This window comes from Thunnus maccoyii, chromosome 5 (genome assembly GCF_910596095.1).
Source record: "Thunnus maccoyii chromosome 5, fThuMac1.1, whole genome shotgun sequence".
Classification (NCBI taxonomy): Eukaryota; Metazoa; Chordata; class Actinopteri; order Scombriformes; family Scombridae; genus Thunnus; species Thunnus maccoyii.
In genome coordinates, this window is record NC_056537.1 from 12,849,497 (window position 1) to 12,869,875 (window position 20,379).

Here is a 20,379-nt window from a genome sequence, read left to right on the forward strand (position 1 = left end):
ACAACATGTTAAAGATTAAACCAAAATTCCAACCAAAAAGCCAAAAGCAGTGTGTAGTCAGGGTCACATTTCAGATGTCTATGAGTTGTTAACAGCTCCACTAAATAGTGATTTTTCCCTCTAAAAGTCTCACATGGTTTCATTTCAATAAATGTTCAAATGATCCAATATTACACCAAAAATCAAAGATTAGAGAAAAAGTCAGAGTTTCACATAACAAACCAGCTGCAGTGAGACACCAGACAAGATTCAAACACCTTCACCTGCACAAGGCAGCCACGTTTAAGACCGATGTCAGTCTTGTATTTGAACATATAATTGGCTATTAGTCAGCCAGACATGTTGTCTTGAGGGAAAAATCACTATTTAGTGGAGCTGTTCACAACTCATAATGTGGCCGAAATGTGGCCCGGACTACACACTGCCCTTTGTAAGACGACAAAACCCAAAAAGGTTGGAAACCACTGGCGTCATTTCTAACAATGTGTTATATTTTTAACAGCTTGTTTTATTATCCATTTTGTCAAATCTTCATCTGAAAAGTAACTAAAGTTGTCAGATGAATGGAGTGGAGTAGAAAGTACAATATTCCCTCTGAAATGTAGTGGAGTGGAAGTATAAAGTAGCATGAAGTAATGTACAAGCACCTTAAAATTGTACTTAAGTGCAGTACTTGAGTAAATGTACTTAGTTACTTTCCACCACTGCTCAGTTCACTACTTTTAACAAACCTTCTGTTCAAAACTCTTCATTTAACAGTTCAACCACTGCAGTGAAGTTAGGAAGCTTACATTTACATGCAGATCTAGATGAAGTGTGAGGTTTTTTAGACTACATTAAATAAATTATAGATAATTTTATACTTTGATTTATATTCCTAATATGAACAGTGTATCTCAACCATTTTAATGCCATCAGTGGGTCCTTTGGAGCATCTTTCTGTTCTTTATTATTTAACAGGAGATCTGTGTTGTTGTGAACATTGTACCAGCTGACCGAGGTGACCGTTGGAGGGCCAAACTGAGACTTTGTAGGGGATGATGGAGAGGCTTAGTCAATTAAATCCAGAAGGCTGCAGGCTGACAGCACAGCAGGAAGAGTTGCAGGTACACAGCACAGCAAACCAAGGGTGAGTCTTACTGTAGAGTTGGAGAAAGGACAAGGAGTTACTCTCAACGCAGTTGGACCCGCAAGACAACAGGTGAACAGCCATTGTTTTCACATTGTGTAGATTTGAGATATCTGCTGGAGGCTCTCAGGTTTAGACTCATGTGGATTTCTCTGCTTTATGGTGCACATGTCTAACTGCAGGGAAAGTTATGCTGTCCAACTGTTACAGTGTTTTCATCACTGGATGTTCACTGACAGAAACACCATCTGGATCACTGGCAGGACAAGTCACATTGTTTTTTTTTTCCCTTTTTAAAAGAACAACAATGTGTTTATTAAAGATTAATTCATTAATAGCATAGTTATTCAGATAGAGCATGTGTAGGTTGTTTTTTTCTGGAGGGGGCAGCAAGCTTTGTGTTTCATCAAACAATTAACAAGAAAAAGTTAAATGATATTGCATATTCAATACCTGACCATCAAAAGTTCTCATTTTTAGGAAGTACATTGTCCCCGTAGTATAGCAGTCATACTGACATCAACTTTTCATATTTTTTTTAATGTGTACAGTTTTAAAATGTTTAATGTGCGGCTTCATCAGCAAATACACCAGCAATACTACCCTCACTTATATAATTACCTGTAAACTGTATTTCATTCAGTTTAATGTCTTTATTTGTCCACTACGATGGTCTGTGTTCAAGTTCAACCTTTCTCAGTCACCTACAAACATTTGGCAGGTCATTACACAGCTGTTTGCATAAAAAGGAGATAATCTGAAGATGTTTTTGTTGCTCGATCACACCAGTACAAACTGTGCATTTATTGAGTGTAATTAAGAGTCATGAAAACTACTACCTTGCAGACTAAGATACCTCATGAACCGCTTGCGTTTACATGTGTGAAGTGCGCATCGCTTTCTCTTGGTAATCCAGTTTCACTCGGGATTAATGAATGGACAGTTTAAACCACTTTCAATGGGAATTTATTCTCAGTGCCTCATACCTCCTGCAGAGATTAGACGGTCTGGGAGAGACGGGTAGTTTATGCAGATGTCTTGGATCACAGTAACTTGCTTTACTGTTATTATGTTTGCAATCTTGTATAAGCCTCAGTGTCTGATGTGTTACAGTACTGACAATGTGCAGCATATAATATAAATCATTTCTAAATGTTTAATGTACCTAACCTTCAGTGGCTACTAAAGCTTAAATAATCCAGATTCTAATTCTGTTTATCATTATTTAACAATGGTAATATTATGGCTGTAATTTGTAGGTTAATTAATTATATTGTGCTTATGTCACAGATAATTTATTTAACATTTATTAAATATTCCTTAGAGCGAATAAGAGTTAATTTGTTATTGTTCTTTAGACACATCCAATTAGACACAAGGTTAACGTTCATCTGTAGTGCAGGTGCAGCAGATGGAGGCAGCGTTAAAGGATTACACTAACTCCTTTAACAGTCTGCAGTCAGTCAGTCAAGTTTGGCATCCGATTATACCGCTCCGTCCTCCATAAGGGAGAGAGGAGGGTGGAGGGAGAGGAGAGGAGAGGAGAGCAGCTCTGCGCGGCTCACGGCTCCCCAGTCTGGCCCTGAGTCACATGTGCTCTGTGCTACCGCTGCAGCTGACCGGATCCCTGCCTCGACTGGATTGCATAAACCAGTGACTGTGGGAGGTGTTGTGGATGCAGGGCGCACGTAGCTCTGTAGAAACACACCTTAGGTATCACTTCAGTTTGCCATGCTGATTACATGGTGGTATTTATACCTCGCAGCTCGGAGCATCGCCAAACAATGCAAGTATTGCTGCTGTTTTTGTGTGTGGCTGCGTGTCTTTTTCAAGGTGAACTCTGCAGAGGGGAAAATGTTTGGGACTCAGCTCAGTCAGGGTGGTTTCTTTTTTTTTTTTTTTTTTTTTCTTGTAATGGATCTAGATGTCAAAGAAGTCATGCTGCCATTAGTGCTGCTGAGATAAATGTCAGGCTTAATTTGTAATCCCTCTACACTCAGAATATAACATACTATGTCCTGAATGCAGTATTTATGAAGAACGCTGGATTCAGAACTGTTTCCCTCAAATCTGTGTAAAAATGTTTATTACTTGTCAACATTTTCCTGACAAGAACCACTTTTCTCTTCTTTTCCTTTCTTCCCTTCTTTCTCCCATTTACACTCTTCAGCACTGAAAATGGCCTCAATCCTGCAGAAGCTGATCACCCCGCTGTTCAGCGGTCCTCCTGAGCCCCCCAGGAATAAAGTGACAGTGGTGGGTGTGGGACAGGTTGGCATGGCCTGTGCTGTCAGCATCTTGCTCAGGGTAAGAGCCCCACTGGGGTTTTTTTTTACTGCGATTTAGATTACCATCCCACCTGCTGGTGTCTCAGGATGGGGTAATACCTCTGTGCAGGACTGACACCGGATTACTGATCTCTTGGTGTCTGATCTGGGTGTTATCCTGTCGACTGTCCTTGTTAAAGTGCTGTGACAATGGCAGGAAAATGTTAATTGTCTGTTGCCATTTTATACTCTAGCAGTTCAGCCTGGTTTCTATCATTTAACTGAAACTGGGCAGCAGTATATACAGTAGTAATAGTAGTAATATCACAGAGTGACAATGACTAAATCCCTTTATGAGTGAATTAACATCATTGTAATCAATATACTGTCAGAGCAGAGCAATGCTTGGACAGTGGGTAAATATAGCAGTTAGGTTGTAATCAAGTGTAATTATTTCTTGTTAATCAGAGTTGAGTTTGAGTAGTTAAATATGATTATTTCAATCAGTGGTAACAGTGAAAATTATCAGTTAAAGTGCTAGTAAGAGGCCATATTGCAACAGTGGGTCAGGTAAATTTCCTGAGAACAAACAACTGCCAGAGTCTCTCTAATTAAGTTATTTCAGTGTTAACACGATTGCAAAAAACAACTTGTGTGCTTTGTGCACCCTGAGATGAAGCAGTGTGTTGTTGGGATGGTCTGACCTCCCCGATGTGTGCAGGAGCTGGCTGATGAGCTGGCCCTGGTGGACGTGATGGAGGACAAGCTGAAAGGAGAGATGATGGACCTGCAGCACGGAAGCCTCTTCCTCAAAACTCCCAAAATAGTTGCAGACAAAGGCAAGTATCCCAGACGTGCCGAGAAAACAGCAGAAATCAATTTTAGTTTTGATAAACACAGTTCAGGTATTTGCAGGCTGCAGCTAAGTGACAAACACTTTAAATCTTTTGGAGCATTAAAACATAAACTGTATTCTTTCCAGCTCAGCTCAGCTTTTATTCACTGATTATCTTAAGATACATGTTGGATGGGAGTCTGAAAAAGTGAGGACAGAGCTTCTGCCTGTGCAACCATTATAACAATAATTCCTTCGTCTCTCTCAGACTACTCTATTACGGCTAACTCCCGCATTGTGGTGGTGACCGCTGGAGTCCGTCAACAGGAGGGAGAGAGCAGGCTGAACCTGGTCCAGAGAAACGTCAACATCTTTAAGCACATCGTCCCCCAGATCGTCAGATACAGCCCTGACTGCATCATCATCGTGGTGTCCAACCCAGGTACTCTGACTAGGCTTTGATCTGTCTTTTCTGTCACACACACACAGTTTTCATCTTTTAGTAACGCCAACAAAACTCTTCAATAGTTGATGTGCTGACTTATGTAACCTGGAAACTGAGCGGCCTTCCCAAGCACCGCGTCATCGGCAGCGGCACCAACTTGGACTCTGCACGCTTCCGCTTCCTGATGGCCGACAAACTGGGGATCCACCCCAGCAGCTTCAACGGTTGGATTCTGGGAGAACACGGAGACACCAGCGGTGAGGAAAAAGACAATCTGTTATTGGCATGTGCTAGTTAGTCTGTGATATGTAAAGTTTATGAGCAGACGATGACTGTGTGTTTTTTTAGTGCCTGTGTGGAGCGGAACCAACGTGGCTGGAGTCAACCTGCAGACATTAAACCCGGACATCGGCACAGACTCTGACGATGAGAACTGGAAGGAGACTCACAAGATGGTGGTGAACAGGTGGGTCAGAGTTCACTTGATCTGCTGCAAATTTGCTCAACTTTAATTTGACTGACTAATAAAATGTTTTGAGGTGTGATGTTTTCCGCTCCAATAATAATTACGATAATGGATATTGTGTTTCACTATTCTCATGTCAAATTTTGTCGATAATCTGTCACATTATAATTTTCAATGTGTATAATTTTCAGTATCTTTTTTTGTGGAGATTATAGGATTGTACTCCAGTAAAACATACAAATAATTTGTAATTTTGAATTATTATTGTCACATATGAATATTGAGACAATGTAATAATTACATCCATATTCATTTAATTTATGTTGTCGTCTCTGCACAAACTAGTTTTGTGTAGGACAATATTTTCATGTAAATTACGCTGTAAAAAGTGAAGTCATCTTATTTTCAAGGACGAGACATAAACGTCATTATGCATTCAACGCTGTTTCTCTCCGTCTGACTTTCAGACCGTCTCAACTGTCACTCCCCTCTTTCTATCGTCTCTCTCATCAGTGCAGACAACAAAAGCAGCAGTCATGAGGGAAAATATGCTTCTAAGAGTGCTTTTGTGTTTTATAAGTGTATTTTTAGCGCCCAACATCTTTGCTGTATAACCATCCGAATCAATTAAAATGAATACTTCAAAACATGAAGCAGTCTAACAGCTGGTGCCACAGATCAAACTTGTTTTGTTGTTGTTGTTGTTGTCATAAGTTGTGTATCTGTGTCTCTTAGTGCCTATGAGGTGATCAGACTGAAGGGTTACACCAACTGGGCCATCGGTCTGAGTGTAGCTGATCTGACAGAGAGCCTCATGAGGAATATGAACAGGATCCATCCTGTTTCCACCATGGTGGAGGTGAACTTTACGCACACAAAGATTCATTTTTATTTCTATTTCACACACAAACAGAGACTGAAACATTCTACATGTCCAGTTTATACATAAAACAAATGATAACTTTGCTGTAAAATCTATGTTGTCACATAACATCATCTATAAAAGTTTAATACAGTGAACTTAAGTACTTTAATATGACTTTTTAGCACAGATATTATTTTTTTAAATTACTGCAAGAAGTACCAGAAAGGATGTTTTATAAGAAGCATAAATTAGAAATTTTTATGCTCATTGAAGCTCATTTGTAAGGCAAAATCTGAAACTGATCATGATTGAATCAGATTTAACTATAATTTTTTAATTTTACATATAAATTCCACTTGTAGTTTTACTTATACAATCCCCCTTTTCTGAAATCAGACTGAGCTCTCACTTACAAACCTTTACTTTAATGACCACATGACCAGCGCAGCAGCGTTGCAGCTACACAGACATCAACAAAACATTACTAATGTTTATTTTCTTCATGAATTAATATGCCAAATATTTTTTCAATTAATTGATGAATCGTTTTGTCTATAGAATGTCAGAAAATATTGAAATATGCTCATTTTATTTCCATGGTGACATTTTCAAACCAAGATATTCAGTTTGACATCATGTATGACACAGAAAAGCATCAAATCCTCACATTTGAGGAGCTGCAACCAGCAAATATTTGGCATTTCTGCAATTATTTGATTATCAAAATAATTGCCGATTAACTCTCTGTCGATCAATTAATTGACTAATCGTTGCAGCTCTATAACATATCACATAAAGTCAGGATCAAGGATCTTGTGATCACTGGGTGATACATACAAAACATGAGGTGACAACTAAAGTAAATTATAATCAGATTTAATTTCAAGCCTGTGCGTTCAATTTCTAATTTTGGCTTGCAAATAAATATTTTTTCGTTAATTATTTCCAAATATGAGCTTAAAAATGTTTGCAGTTTACATCCTCGCTCTTTGCAGACACTAATCTCTTTCACCGATGTGCACGTGTTCAACCTACATGTTCTTATACTGACCGTACAGGTGTGTTTGATCCACAGGGCATGTATGGGATCAGTGACGAGGTCTACCTGAGTCTGCCCTGTGTGCTCAACAGCGGGGGCGTGGCCAGCGTCGTCAACATGACCCTGACAGATGAAGAGGTGGCCCAGTTGCAGGCCAGTGCCAACACACTGTGGGACATCCAGAAGGACCTGCAGGATGTCTAAATGACCAGCAGGGGGCAACGTAGCTGCACCGTCCTGGCTGCTCATCGCCTCCAGTAAAAATCACACTGCAGTCAGTAAATACCAGACAGCTCCCACCTTCCACACCGTCAACCCACCACCCTCTGTAGATACTGGGGGGGGGCAGGGTTGATCCCATCAGATGTAGCTGTAGGTGTCAGTTTGTACTTTTCTGCTTGCTGGAGACAAAATGTGACATCAGCTGAGTGAAATGCTGCACTGACTCATTTGTCCTCGACTGTGTTCAGTCTGTGTTCACCGTGTCACTCGTGTCGCTTTGGCGTGCAATAAAGCAAGTTTGTTTGTGCTTTAACAGGCAGTTTGTGTGCTCACTTATTCAGTGGTAAAGAAGAAAATCTACACACATTAACTTCAAAACTGTAGTAAATATGTGAACTTACATCAGTTTTTGCTCAAGATGAGCAGCAGAGACACAAATGTACCAGAGATTTAATCTAAACATAATTCATAGTGACGTAAGTGAACATTAGTGTGATGAGTCTTATTCTGGTTTTGATCATATTCAGATTATGATGTTTACATGAAACATAGAAAAACACGTTTATTCATAATCCTGTTTACATGTTTCTGACATTATTCAGGTTTCTGATCATGAAAACTTAACAAATTCAAAGACAATAAAAGCTTAATTTTCTGATTCACAACATTTTTCTCAAACAGAAGCTCTGAGAATTATTAATTTACACCAGCAGATAAAGTGAGGACTGTGAGAAGTGGTTGAAATCCCCAGAAAAAGCTAGTAAGTGGACCTTGAGTTAAGATTCCTGATGAAAGCCTCAGTTCAAGTCTTGATGCTCTGATTTCCAGCTCTTGTCTTTTCTGTATTTGATCATTTAAATGACATAATGTAAATTCTTTGTAACAATGGATTTTCCTTTAATGTTCGATCAGATTTGTAGCAGATGAGCTGAAATTAACATTAATGTTTCTTTTCTGATGGTCAGTGAACCAACATAACTATGAATCTGTGATCTCTAGTCAATGAAATACAACTTGTTTTTACAGAAAATTCTTACTTTAGGAGCATTTAGTAGTATTTATTGTGTAATCCATATCATAAATGTCAGTCTAGAAAACAGGATTAAACCTGTTCTGCATGTTTTAATGTGGGTGAAACTAAACCGCACCACCTAAAGTGAGTCAGATCAGGTCTGGACTCTTCTACATCTCTGCTGGTGACCTCTGTTCGACCCAGACGTGACTGGTTCAAGCTGCCATTTCAAATCAGAGTCACTGGGCCGCCTCTCAGTGACCCCGGTGTAGACAGAGTGATGATGTATGATTGAATGGTGTTTAGCATGGTGTTAATCACTGTGTGGTGTGAACGACTAAATTGTTGCCTGGAGCAGATTGTGTTTTTAATCGCTTAACAAGTTTTACAGCTGTGGGAGCAATAAGTTGAACACATGGCTCAGAGTTTATTTAAACAATCACAGCTGTAGCACATTGCATCACAACTCAGTGTGCTTTACATGAAAATATAAACAAGCAACACGTATAGAAGAACATAATAAAATGCAATAACAACAATTAAAATGACCGATAAACAGGTTCACAATTACAAATAAGTCAAATTCACCTCTTGTTCGTCTGGATAAAAACCTGGATCGTCTCTATCTGAGGAAGAAATTAACCAAAAATGAATCAGAAACAGAAAATTAATCCTAAAAGTGCTCAGATGCTGGTCAGCTGGAGTGTTGCAGGGTTTTGTTTTTTTACCTTCTTCCACAGCTCGCTGGAGAAGCTCCAGAAGAAAAGATGAAGCCAAAGACATTACGGGTCCATCGCTGCTCTGGTTGTGAGTCACTGCGGAGAAGCAGAGAAAAGACATTTGAAAACACAAAACTGCACAACTAAGACTAGAAAGAAACAAAATACAAACATGAAGCATCATGAAGGGACATGTACATATAATTATGCTTTTCTCTTTTTTATCTAGTTTTGGACTAAGATGGAAGTCATTAGATCCTCTATAGGTGGAATAAACTAACTCACCTCCACAAGCATTTCATTTTGTGACAAATTACGAGTCATAACGGCTCTCAGGCTCGTTTTATAAAGAGGTTTTAACTGTAAGAAGGGTTTTTTTACTACTTTGCACCTGATAAATATAATTAATTACAGAGTATTTTTGGATTTTAAACTTCAAACCTTGAGTGTATTTAATATGTGATTGTTTCTGATGCTGTGTGTACTTTTGTTACACTTGTTCTTTGCTTGTTTTGGTTTCTCTCACAAAAGAGACCTTGATCTCCTAGATTACCTGATTAAATAAAGGTTATATAAGTTGTAATTAATGGCTTTAATAATGATCAAATAATGTGCAAATACTTTATAGATCTGTTATAAACCATAAATAACCATGTTGTGATAAATCTGTCTTGCTGGTGTGCCATTAATAGTGAAGTCATTAATAAATTCAAGTTGAAACCCGAACAACAGGATTGAAAGTCAAATTAAAGAAAAGTTATCAAGTCAATTCTGCATTTATAAATGTCCTTAAATATGGTAATAAACCATCAAATTTGCAACATATTACACGTTAAATCATTTATGAGTTTTTCACTTTCCAATAAATCATGAGCAAAAGTGAATAAATCATCTGCAATTATGAATAAAAATAAGACAGAAAAGACAGAAGTTGTTCTTATAATGGTTTATAATTGATCTTTAAAGCATCAGTTAATGGTTTATTTATAATAAAGTTATTAGTTACAACTTATATATATTGCTTTTAGGAGCAACACCACTACCTACATAACTATTTGTCTTTGAATTAGTGACTTTTTGCCTTACGGTGAGACAGACATTGAATTTATATTAATTTTATAATTATATAGTTATATATTAGTCTGCACTGTATCACATATGTTACACTCACCTATATGTAAAGTGTCTCCTTCTTCTCTGGTGTTGCGCTCCAGCACTGAATGATGTTTCTCTGTAAAACATCAAAATTTACACATCATTTATTTATAAATCTGACGAAGCAGCTCAGAATTCAACAGTTTACGTTTGTTCTGCAGATTCTTACGTGCGCCTTTTAGGTATAAGATGGCTTGTGGAGTCCAGTTTCTCCGCTGAAAGGTGGCGACAAAGACACCGATTACATTTCTAAATACTATAATTAAAGTCAACTTCAACATGCAGTGATTTTGTTTGGATTTCACCCACCTGTGGAGCGCTCCAGCAGTGAGAAACCAGCGTCACAGCAAACATCATGACTATCAGAGCCATTGTCCTTTAACTCTGAAAAGACATTTAATTACAACCAGAATTAATAGTGTTACTAATAAACAGAGTAGATTTTTTTCCATATTTTGTATTGAGGATGTGGGTATTAACAATTAAAATATAAATAAACACTAAAAGGGCTTGTCTTTCTTGCTATATATTGTATATATAATAATATTAACAGTTAGTTTTAAATAATGAAATTATAACACATTTAATTTGTACCTTGCTCTTCATTTGTAGTGAAACTCACAGTGCTACAGCATTAGAAATACACAAAATAAAGAAACTAATACAAGTTAAGATGAAAAAGCCTGAATATAAACGTTTTAGGCCTTTTTTTAAAAAGAGTCTATCATCATGATTTTATCCTTTTTATCTGCTAATATACAGTGAAGAGGTGGAGGAGGTCACGTCTAATCAAGGCAGTGGTGGAATGTTACTAAGTATATTTACTCAAGTAGTTTACTTAAGTACAGATTTGAGGACTTTACTTGAGTATTTCCATTTTGTTCTACTTTAAACTTTATACTTCCACTACATGTATTTGACAGCTTTAGTTACTTTTCAGATGAAGGTTTTACATAAAATAATTTATTTTAATATTCTAACTGGTGTTTAAATTGCTGTATAAATAAAGTGTATTATTGTTATTTAAAAAAAAAACATGATACACTTATATAATATGATGCAGTACTATTACTATTAATCTACCCAAAGTATCTAAATTTGGCTCCACATTGATGAACATTAAAATACTCCTATATGTATTTGTGGCTGATAAAAACAAACAACATAATATGCTGTAATAATATAACACTCAAAAAGAAGCCAGTCTGCATAATGAGTACTTTTACTTTTGATACTTTAAGTACAAATTGCTGATTATACTTCTGTACTCAAGACTTCAGGACTTTTACTTGTATTGGAGTATTTTTAGACTACAATATTCCTACTTGTACTTTAGTAAAGGATCTGAATACTTCTTCCACCACTGAATCAAGGTGGCCACTTCATTTTCCCACCTTTCTCCAAAGTATTTGTTTCCAAAACATGTGCATATATACCAACATTTAATACACTGAGTTTTATTGAATACATCAATACTTTAATTATAGCAGACCCAAATACAATCTCAAAGTGAATTAAGAATGTAATTAAACTCTGATTCCCCAGATATTTTCAGAAAAGTTAAATGATGCAGATACATCTACTACTACTACTACTACTACTACTACTACTACTACTACTATTAATAATAATAATAACAATAATAATATCTTACCAGTACTTGTGTTGTCCTGCTGTCTGCAGCTTTGTGTTTCAGTGTTTGCTTTGTGCTCTCCTCTGTCACTGCTGTCACATTATATTAAAAACTCAAAGATAATCACATCATTAAACAGCCTCGGTGATCGGGGAGGATGATGGGTAATTTACTTACGTCACGCGTAATGTTTCAATTGACAGGAGTGACAGGTGATGTTAAAACCGTCACTGCTCGTTAGTCACACACACGAGGGAGACGATCAAACTTTGAAGAGTCTCATTAGCAGCAGAGTCTCTTCACAGGTTCATCACATGACGTCACTGGTGATGTTTTTCATGAATGAGACGTGAAGGTGCGTTATTCAGTGATGTTGGAGGGATTAAATGTAACTATTCTGTAGACACATTACCTATTAAACTAGCTAATTTCCACAAACAGACACTTTTAGCATGGACCTTGGCCTATAAGCACAATTTCTCTCCACACAGATATTACATATGGAACAACATAGATATTCAGTTTAAACATAAAACTCTGTTTATCCAGAAATGGTTTCACAACAATATTATTCAAGTTCAGCAACTTTTAAATAAAGATGGGTTATTATTGTCTTATGGTGAATTTCTGAAGAATTACCTGTTACACCAAAAGAATATGCATTGGTATTTGACACTATTCCAAAAGATGCTTTACAGGTTTTGAAAAATTCTCATGATGATACAACTCAGTCATCAGACTGGAAAACGAATATATTCACTGGGGATTTAGATGTCCTTAAGAAAAAATGTAGTAATAAAGAAATCCCAAATATCCTTGTAGAGAACAATATTCCCCCTATGCAAATGTTCTGGTCTTCTATTTATGGTGACCTGAATTGGAAAAAAGCATGGAGAATATCAGACAAATGTTGTATTACCAATAAAATGAAAGAGGTGTCATTTAAAATTTTACATAGAATATATCCTGTAAAGCATGTTCTGGAAAGGTTTAAACTGAATATTAATTATTCTTGTGATTTCTGTGGTCTAAACAAAGAAACAATTTTTCACTTATTTTTCCATTGTATGTATTCCAAAATATTTTGGAACGATATCCAAATTTTCTATCTAGAAAAACAGGTCAAATGGTCATGCTTTCTGGCAGTGATATCTCATTTATTTTAAAAATAATTCAATGGACAAAAATGTTAGCTTTTTAATCCAACTGTTTATGATTTTTGGCAAATTCCACATACATAAAATGAAATGGACCAATAGAAAACCAAGCTTTACCTTATTTCTAATTGATATTAGCCTCTATTATAACTCTATAGTCAAGATGACAAATAGACAAGCAGCAAAGACCCAAACAATATTTGAAACATATAAAATTATCCACTGTATCACGTAATTATTAAACTGTGCCCCTTGATTTATTTGTTTACTTCCCTATGTATTATTTTGCTTTTAGTGAATATAAATCCTTCTTGCACAATCCCTTTTCTGAATGCTTTTTAATGTCATAATTGAATTCCCTGGCACTGTTTCCTCTTTTTGTTCTGTAAACTTGTTTGTTACTGTTGATTGAATTTGACTGATATCAATAAAGTGTTTGTTTAAAAAAAAAAAAAAAAAAAAAAGACGTGAAGGTGCGACAACATGTCAGAGATTGTGCAGGTGATTGAGTAAAGTTCAATGCTGGTGAACGAGTTTCTATTAAAAGCTGCACCTGACTTTATAAAACTGAGTTAGCTACATAAACGATATGTTTTCCTCTTTTTCGGTACACTAGGAGGTGTTTATTTGTGTTCATTGAAAACACAAACTGTGAACTTGTTGTCAGTTGTTATTTTTTGCTCGACATTTTGAAATAAGGCTAATTGTCTTTCTTGCTCAGCGTTCGATGGTTGCCTGGCAACGTCACCATGATGATGACACGTAAAACCATAAACAGCAAATTTCACACTTCAGTTCTTGTAATAATTAAACAAATGTGGTTTAACTTGTTAATTAATAAGCTTTGGAGTCAAGCTAACTGTTCCCTTCTCCTTCTTTATGCTAAGCTAAGCTAACTAGCTGTAACCTCATTTAACACATACGTATGAGTGGTGACAGTGATAAAGTTGAAATTAATAAGAATAATGAATTATTAATAAGATTTATGAATTAGTTATATTTAAATGGAGTAGGCCTAGTTATATTTCTTCACATTACCAGAGCTGCCAACTAACACGTTGGGACATGCAGGTGGTTTCTTGACTTAATCCAGGACGTTAGATGGTCTACAAATGTCGGAAATTTGTTTTAAATTGCAATTTTTTTTTCCAACGGAGGACAGTATCTCTGTCTTTCCAAGTTTGCTCCCGCATTTTAAAACATAACCAGACGCCTATGCACATACATATTCACATGCATAGCCTACATACTAAACACACAAGTATAAATAAGGTGTTACGTTCAGTCATCTCAGACATTTCCAGGCAAGAACTGAGACAATCAGACGCCCTTTGATAAATAGGTCACTAATACCCTAAAGCAATGGGTGTTTGTACATGTTTGGGTGGCGTATTATATATCTCTTCTAACCAAAGTGCTTTACAACGTTTCTCTCATTCACCCATTCAAACACAGACACACACCTGGCCTAACCATCAGGATACGTTTGGGGATCGGTGTCTTGTCCACAAAGACTTCGATGTGGAGTACCAGTACACCAATGTAAAAATACTCCATTAAAAGTAAAGCTCTTGCATGAAAAATCCAACCTAAGTAAAAGTATACAAGTATTAGCAGTAAAATGTACTTAAAGTATTGAAATAAAAGTACTAATTTCATCCCTTTGGCTGATATATTATTATATATGACATCATTAGATTATTAATACTGAAGCATCAGTGTGTCAGCAGCATGTTACTGTTGTAGCTGCTGGAGGTGGAGATAGTTTCAACTACTTTATATACAGTTAGCTAGTTTAGTCCAGTGGTTCCCAACCTAGGGGTCGGGCCCCTCCAAAGGGTCACCAGATAAATCTGAGGGGTCGTGAGATGATTAATGGGAGAGGAAAGAAGAAAAAACAAAGTTCTGATACACAAATCTGTTTTCAGTTTTTTGGACTTTTTCTCTGATCTTTGATTTTTGGTGAAATATTGGATCATTTGAACATTTATTGAAATGAAACCATGTGAGAAGTTTTGAGGGAAAAATCACTATTTGGTTGAGCTGTTAACAACTCATAGACATCTGAAATGTGACCCCGACTACACACTGCTTTATGTAAGACGTGAAAAGGCAAAAAGGTTGGAAACCACTGGTTTCATCTTAAAAATGTGTTGTATTTTTAACAGTTTGTTATATTATCTATTGTGTCAAATATTCATCTGAAAAGTAACTAAAGCTGTCAAATAAATGTAGTGGAGTAGAAAATACAATATTTCTGTCTGAAATGTAGTGGAGTGGAAGTATAAAGTAGCATGAAATAGAAATACTCAAGTAAAGTACAAGTACCTCAAAGTTGTACTTTAGGTATAGTATCTGAGTAAATGTACTTAGTTACTTCCCACCACTGGCTTTAACTACTGGACGACCCGCTCTAACTCCTGAACCACAGTCAAACATAAAACTGTTTTAGCTGCAGTAAAAAATATGAAACAAATTTATAAAAGACACACTTTATTTCAAGTATGTACTTACAAAAGTTACAGTAACGTATTTCCATCACGAGCTCAGTAAGCCTCGTTTTCCCACAACAGTTCAGGTTTCTTTGCCCACGTAACATTTAGCTCAACCTTATTTATTTTCCATGTACAAAACCCCAGTAACACTTCATAGAGGAACCCAAAAAAAAAAAAAAGCTCTCAGTGACTGTTCAGGCACACAATCTGGAGGACTGGATGCTGTATAAAGGGCTCCTGCTGCTTGGCTGAGTTGATCCAGTGGTCCCAAGTTATTATTAGTCCATAAATATCAGACGGGAATGATACGAAAAGGGAGACTCAAGCCTTTAAAATAAAAAGTTCTGTGGTGACGTTGTCCAGTGGAAGTCAGACACAAAACTGATGTCCACAGATTGTGTCTTATGTGCAGAAAAAAAAAAAAAAGTTTGTATTCACAGTTCTGGAGTGGCAATGACCAAAAGATACAGTCAGTATTAAGAAGCTTTGATAAATACTGAAATCCTCCTCTCATACAAAAACAGCCGGCTGTTATACCATGTTGTTGCTCTCGCCAATTTTATCCACCAGCTGAAAGAGAACAAGAACAATCCAGAGTTATTCATACAGAACAGTTTTGATATTTTGTAATGAATCAGATGAAAACACGCATTTATTACATTTAAATGCATTTAACATCATTTAAGTTCATTATAAGACAAATAACTGTGCTGAATAACTTTAATACAGTACACCACAAAGACCAGAGTGCTACACTGGAGGAAATCCTCTCAGATATCTGATCTCGGACACTGACAGTCTTCAGAAACTGACAAAGACTTCACAGACGACACACAAGCACAAAATCCCACAAGGTCTTGTTCAGTAGAACAGAGGCTCTGTGTTTAGTCGAGACAAAGTGCAGACATTGCACAATAAGACTGTCAGCTTTCACATTTCAGCAAAAGCGTTTTCATCATCTTTTGTAGACTATTTTTCCAAATATTTATAAAGATCATATCGATTTGACAAAATTATCTAAACACACAGTTTCAGCAGCATTATCAGTAGATCAAGTTTGCTGCAATCTCCATCTGGATTCGCTCTAAGCTCTGGAAAAAGACAGTTGAGTTCCCTGACTTATGATTATTTTGTCAAAATACCATTTCCAAGGACAAGAACTACACAGGTATTTGTGGTATTTTTTTAGCCATTCAGCCAAAAATTGTATTATTTGCAGTACAGTCCACCATTTTCAGAAGCTCATTAATATTTTTTTTTATTATTATTTTCTACTTTCTAGGCAGAACCTTGTCAAGATCAACGTTGCTTGCGATCAGTAATCTATCACAGTATTCCTTCTATCTCTGTTTTTGGTCATGAAGTTACAAGCAGAGGATGTTCTGAAAATTCTCTCAGTGCTTTCAAGTGCTTGAACATCAGTTTTACACATCAAAATCTGTTTACTCCTGCATGTGTGAAAAAAAGGTGTATAAAGCATTTTGTCGCTCCAGAGGGAGCTGCGCACAACGTCCGATAAACTGCCTCAAGTGATGTCACAGCGGTTCAGGCTGAAGACTGAGTTTGAAAATGAAAACAACTGGCACTCTGGAGTTAGACAGAAGTGACGCTACCAGACCTCTGCAGCCTGCTCCTCATCTCTGTTTAGGGCTAGTGGCTCAAAGCTACATAAGCCGCCACTAGCATAATCGGAATAATCAGAATAATGAGTTCACATGAACAACCACTCAAGTCAGAACAAGAACTCGGAAAGTTGGGGAAAATTTTGGTACTCGACTTGCCAAAAGTTGATGTCATATACGCAGAAACAGGGCGGACAAAAGAAACTTTTCAGTAATTCACGTATTGCTTATCAATTTTTTGCTCACATGTAATTTGTAACATGGTATTAGGTTGTCCGTTAGTTGCTGTCCACGTAGAGTGACCTCAGTTAGTTAGAAGTTATTTTTTGCATTAACCCTGATAATAGGTCAGGTAAAGCTATATTTTATGGTTTTAGGGAATTTATTGGTGCATCTCTGTAGCATCCATGTTGTTTCCACATTACGACTTAAAAGCTCACAAACACACTGAAGTCACACTGACTTCCCAACTCGGGAAATGGGACCATCTGAGGAGCACGTGAATGCAACAAATGCTCCCGAAATCTCTGACTGAACTGTTGGTTGTCAAGTTGCATTGTGGGTAATGTAGGCGCCAGGTTTTGACATAGGAAGAAGAATGTGGAGAAGGAGGAGTAAAAAACGATGATATCTCTGGTTTATCTGCATTTACCTTTTTAAAACTTTCCATCATGAGTCCGACAGTGTTACAGGAGTACAAAGCTAATGTCAAGTCACAATCCACATTTTTCTTTCGCCTACGTCCATCTTAACAGAGCTCACTCACTTTCTGACAACAGCTTGGGAATTCAGTGCTTGTTGGTATCAAACTGTGTGTGTGTGTGTGTGTGTGTGTGTGTGTGTGTGTGTGTGTGTGTGTGTGTGTGTGTGTGTTACCACAAAACAAAAATGTTGACAGAAAAAAAGTTGCATCTTGGGCTTTGAGAAACAATGATCAACATTTTTCACCATTTTCTGACATTTTAAAGCTCCAACAACTAAGCGATTAATCATGAAAATAATCAACAGATTAATGAGAATAACCGTTAGTTGCAGCCCTACATTGATCACCATGATACTTACGGTACTGATCCCCGGTAAGCTGAGTAAAGACCCGAGCACAGGTACTCGTCTGATGAAGCCTACAGCCACCGGGAAGAATCCTCTGTTGATGAGAGAGCGAGACGTGAGACCCAAAAACTTTACATGAATCCAGGATAATAACAGATGTGACAATATGTCAATAACAGGGATTATTTTCTGTTTGAGCTGACCTGAATAAGAGGAAGAAACCGTAGATCTCCAGAACAACTCCTATGATCGGCCAGCCAATCAGAACCACAAACACTCCTCCCAGGAAGAAGCTGGTGGCTTTTGCTTTATGTCTCTGGAAGAAGAATCTGAACGTCCGCTCCAAGCCGATGACGAAGGACAAACCCGAGACGAACAGAATCTGTATAAAAAGCACAGATGCACAAAACGATCACAAGTCTGACATCTTTGTGATGAGACCGGATGAGAGAAATGTTTGACTGACACACAGTGTGGCGGCGTTACCGATCAACTCACGTTTCCAATGGCGAGGAGAGCTTTATCAAAAAACAGCATCATCCCGAAGAAGAGGAAGAAGACGCCGAAGCCTGTCAGCCCCATGCCGATTTCTGTCAATTTTAAGGAAACAATGGAGATGTTATTGTTGGCCATGTGACTACAACACTATCATTAAGATGAAACTTTAATTTCCATGAAGAAACTGGGCAGCTACAGACCCTGATAGTGTACGACAGAAAGCACAGATTAAAATACTGGGGTCATCTATACACCCAAAAATTAGTTTTACACTGCAGAATATTAATAAGAAAAGTTCCAGGATAAAGGTGTTAAAAAGGCAAAATTATAGTTTCCTCACAATTTCATGAGGGAAAAAAAAGAAATAAGAGCAGGACCACATGAGGAAAAATACCTTCAATATTCAGTACATGTGCAACATATGAGCACAAAAGACTCACTGGTTAATGAGTCAAATACTCAATAACCAAATTTAAAACTGAAACAAGTACAATTAATGGATTGACAGAAAACTAATTGTTAACAATTTTGGTAATCCGTTAATAGCTGAATCAAGCAAAAATACTAAATATTTGCAGTTTTCAACTTCTCAAATGTGAGAATTTGATGCTTTTCTCTTTTAACTAAGTGTTAAATCAAATATCTTTGGGTTTTGGACTGTTGATTGGACAAAATAAGCAATCTGAATATTGGACGCTGGAAACTTTCATTTTCAGTTTCTCTCTCTCTCTTTTGACAGTTTATACACCAATCATTATATTGTTTAATCGATAATAAAACTAATTATCAGATGCAGCCTTAAATTACAGTGTTTAGTGAAATGTTGTGGTGTTTTGCACCTGTGGGCCACCATACTAAACAATTTAATCAGCTATAATTTATTTACTCAATCAAATACTGGTTTCAGTCATTAAGTAAAAATGCTAATACTGACACTTACTTACATAGTGGGTATTAATTATATAAAACAGTTTAAAATAATCATGATAACTTGTGAGAGGCATCATCATTTTTGGATTGCATTTTCTGCATTTTATATACAAGTTAAATTAACTATTACATTAATTAAAACAAAATGATACCGTAGCAAATCAATTGTAATAAAAAATAATAATTAGTTGCAGCTTTAAAATATATATTAATGACAGGACGTGTTATGTGAAAATATTAAAAAATTAACGTTAATTTTGCACTTTCTCCTGCTGCGTGACGTCACGGCGCTCTCAGCCAATGGCGTTTGAGCTGCTAACCTCATACATTCAGCTAAACCGGGTTTCACAGCAAAAACGCCACAAAGACAAAAGAACAGCGGAGAAACACGGACGCGTCTTACTTTGTGAGTCCGTGAGTGAAATCATTGTGGCGGCAGCAGGAGGAGGAATCTTCTCTCACGAAGCTCCCGACGAGTCAAACACACAGATTTAAACTAAACTGTTGATACTAACAGACGCAGCGGTGAAGACGAAGCTAGCGGTTTGCTACGTCACGTCTTCCGCAGCCACGCACACACGTTCCCTGACGAAGATCGTCTATGTTTGCAGTTTTGGTACAACCAGTGATGATGTTTCTTCTCCTTAAAATCAAATCTGTAAATGTCGGACAGTACAGACACTAACAGATAGATTAATTTATAATTAGAATAATAATTAGTTGCAAGTTATGAGTATTGTGTATTGATTACTAATGTATTAGAGTACAGGCAGTATTTTATTTATATGTGCTTACCTTATGTTTTGTATCTTATGTAAAACCTTAATCACAAAAGTAATA

The 20,379-nt window shown here is 36.9% G+C and overlaps 3 protein-coding genes across 15 annotated transcripts in view; 1 reads left to right on the forward strand and 2 right to left on the reverse strand.

Annotated features, from left to right (window-relative positions):
• ldhbb (lactate dehydrogenase Bb) overlaps positions 1-7,581 on the forward strand; it is a 66,715-nt gene extending 59,134 nt beyond the window's left edge. For 4 of the 8 annotated variants that reach the window (XM_042411767.1, XM_042411766.1, XM_042411768.1 and 1 more), the window contains 7 exons: positions 3,300-3,436; positions 4,118-4,235; positions 4,500-4,673; positions 4,760-4,933; positions 5,025-5,142; positions 5,878-6,001; positions 7,083-7,581. In XM_042411767.1, coding sequence (XP_042267701.1) covers positions 3,300-3,436; positions 4,118-4,235; positions 4,500-4,673; positions 4,760-4,933; positions 5,025-5,142; positions 5,878-6,001; positions 7,083-7,250 — 1,013 coding nt within the window. In that variant the 3' untranslated portion in view covers positions 7,251-7,581. Of the gene's footprint in view, positions 1-183; positions 454-960; positions 1,202-3,299; positions 3,437-4,117; positions 4,236-4,499; positions 4,674-4,759; positions 4,934-5,024; positions 5,143-5,877; positions 6,002-7,082 lie in introns of those variants that run through there. The other 4 variants (XM_042411770.1, XM_042411772.1, XM_042411773.1 and 1 more) reach the window with 4 other exon arrangements.
• Positions 7,582-7,867: 286 nt separating this feature from the next.
• LOC121897546 (spexin prohormone 1-like) lies at positions 7,868-14,484 on the reverse strand. 6 transcript variants are annotated; one of them, XM_042412108.1, is made up of 8 exons: positions 14,408-14,484; positions 11,965-12,110; positions 11,809-11,879; positions 10,464-10,538; positions 10,324-10,369; positions 10,171-10,230; positions 9,009-9,095; positions 7,868-8,906 (listed from the first exon to the last, which is right to left on the reverse strand). In XM_042412108.1, exons 4-8 carry the CDS (start codon positions 10,524-10,526, stop codon positions 8,848-8,850), a joined length of 315 nt encoding a protein of 104 aa, XP_042268042.1. In that variant the 5' UTR covers positions 10,527-10,538; positions 11,809-11,879; positions 11,965-12,110; positions 14,408-14,484; the 3' UTR covers positions 7,868-8,847. The 6 variants fall into 6 exon arrangements, 5 of the variants coding, with proteins under 5 accessions (XP_042268042.1, XP_042268039.1, XP_042268040.1 ...); XM_042412105.1 differs by lacking the exon at positions 14,408-14,484 and adding an exon at positions 13,983-14,287; XM_042412106.1 differs by lacking the exon at positions 14,408-14,484 and adding an exon at positions 13,983-14,287 and having other exon boundaries at positions 11,965-12,659.
• Positions 14,485-15,420: 936 nt separating this feature from the next.
• On the reverse strand, positions 15,421-20,181 carry LOC121897581 (vesicle transport protein GOT1B). Its single transcript, XM_042412152.1, has 5 exons — positions 19,943-20,181; positions 18,610-18,701; positions 18,315-18,493; positions 18,124-18,205; positions 15,421-16,009 (listed from the first exon to the last, which is right to left on the reverse strand). The coding sequence occupies exons 1-5, from the start codon at positions 19,965-19,967 to the stop codon at positions 15,971-15,973; spliced, it is 417 nt and encodes a 138-aa protein (XP_042268086.1). The 5' UTR covers positions 19,968-20,181; the 3' UTR covers positions 15,421-15,970.
• Between the last annotated feature and the right edge of the window lie 198 nt (positions 20,182-20,379).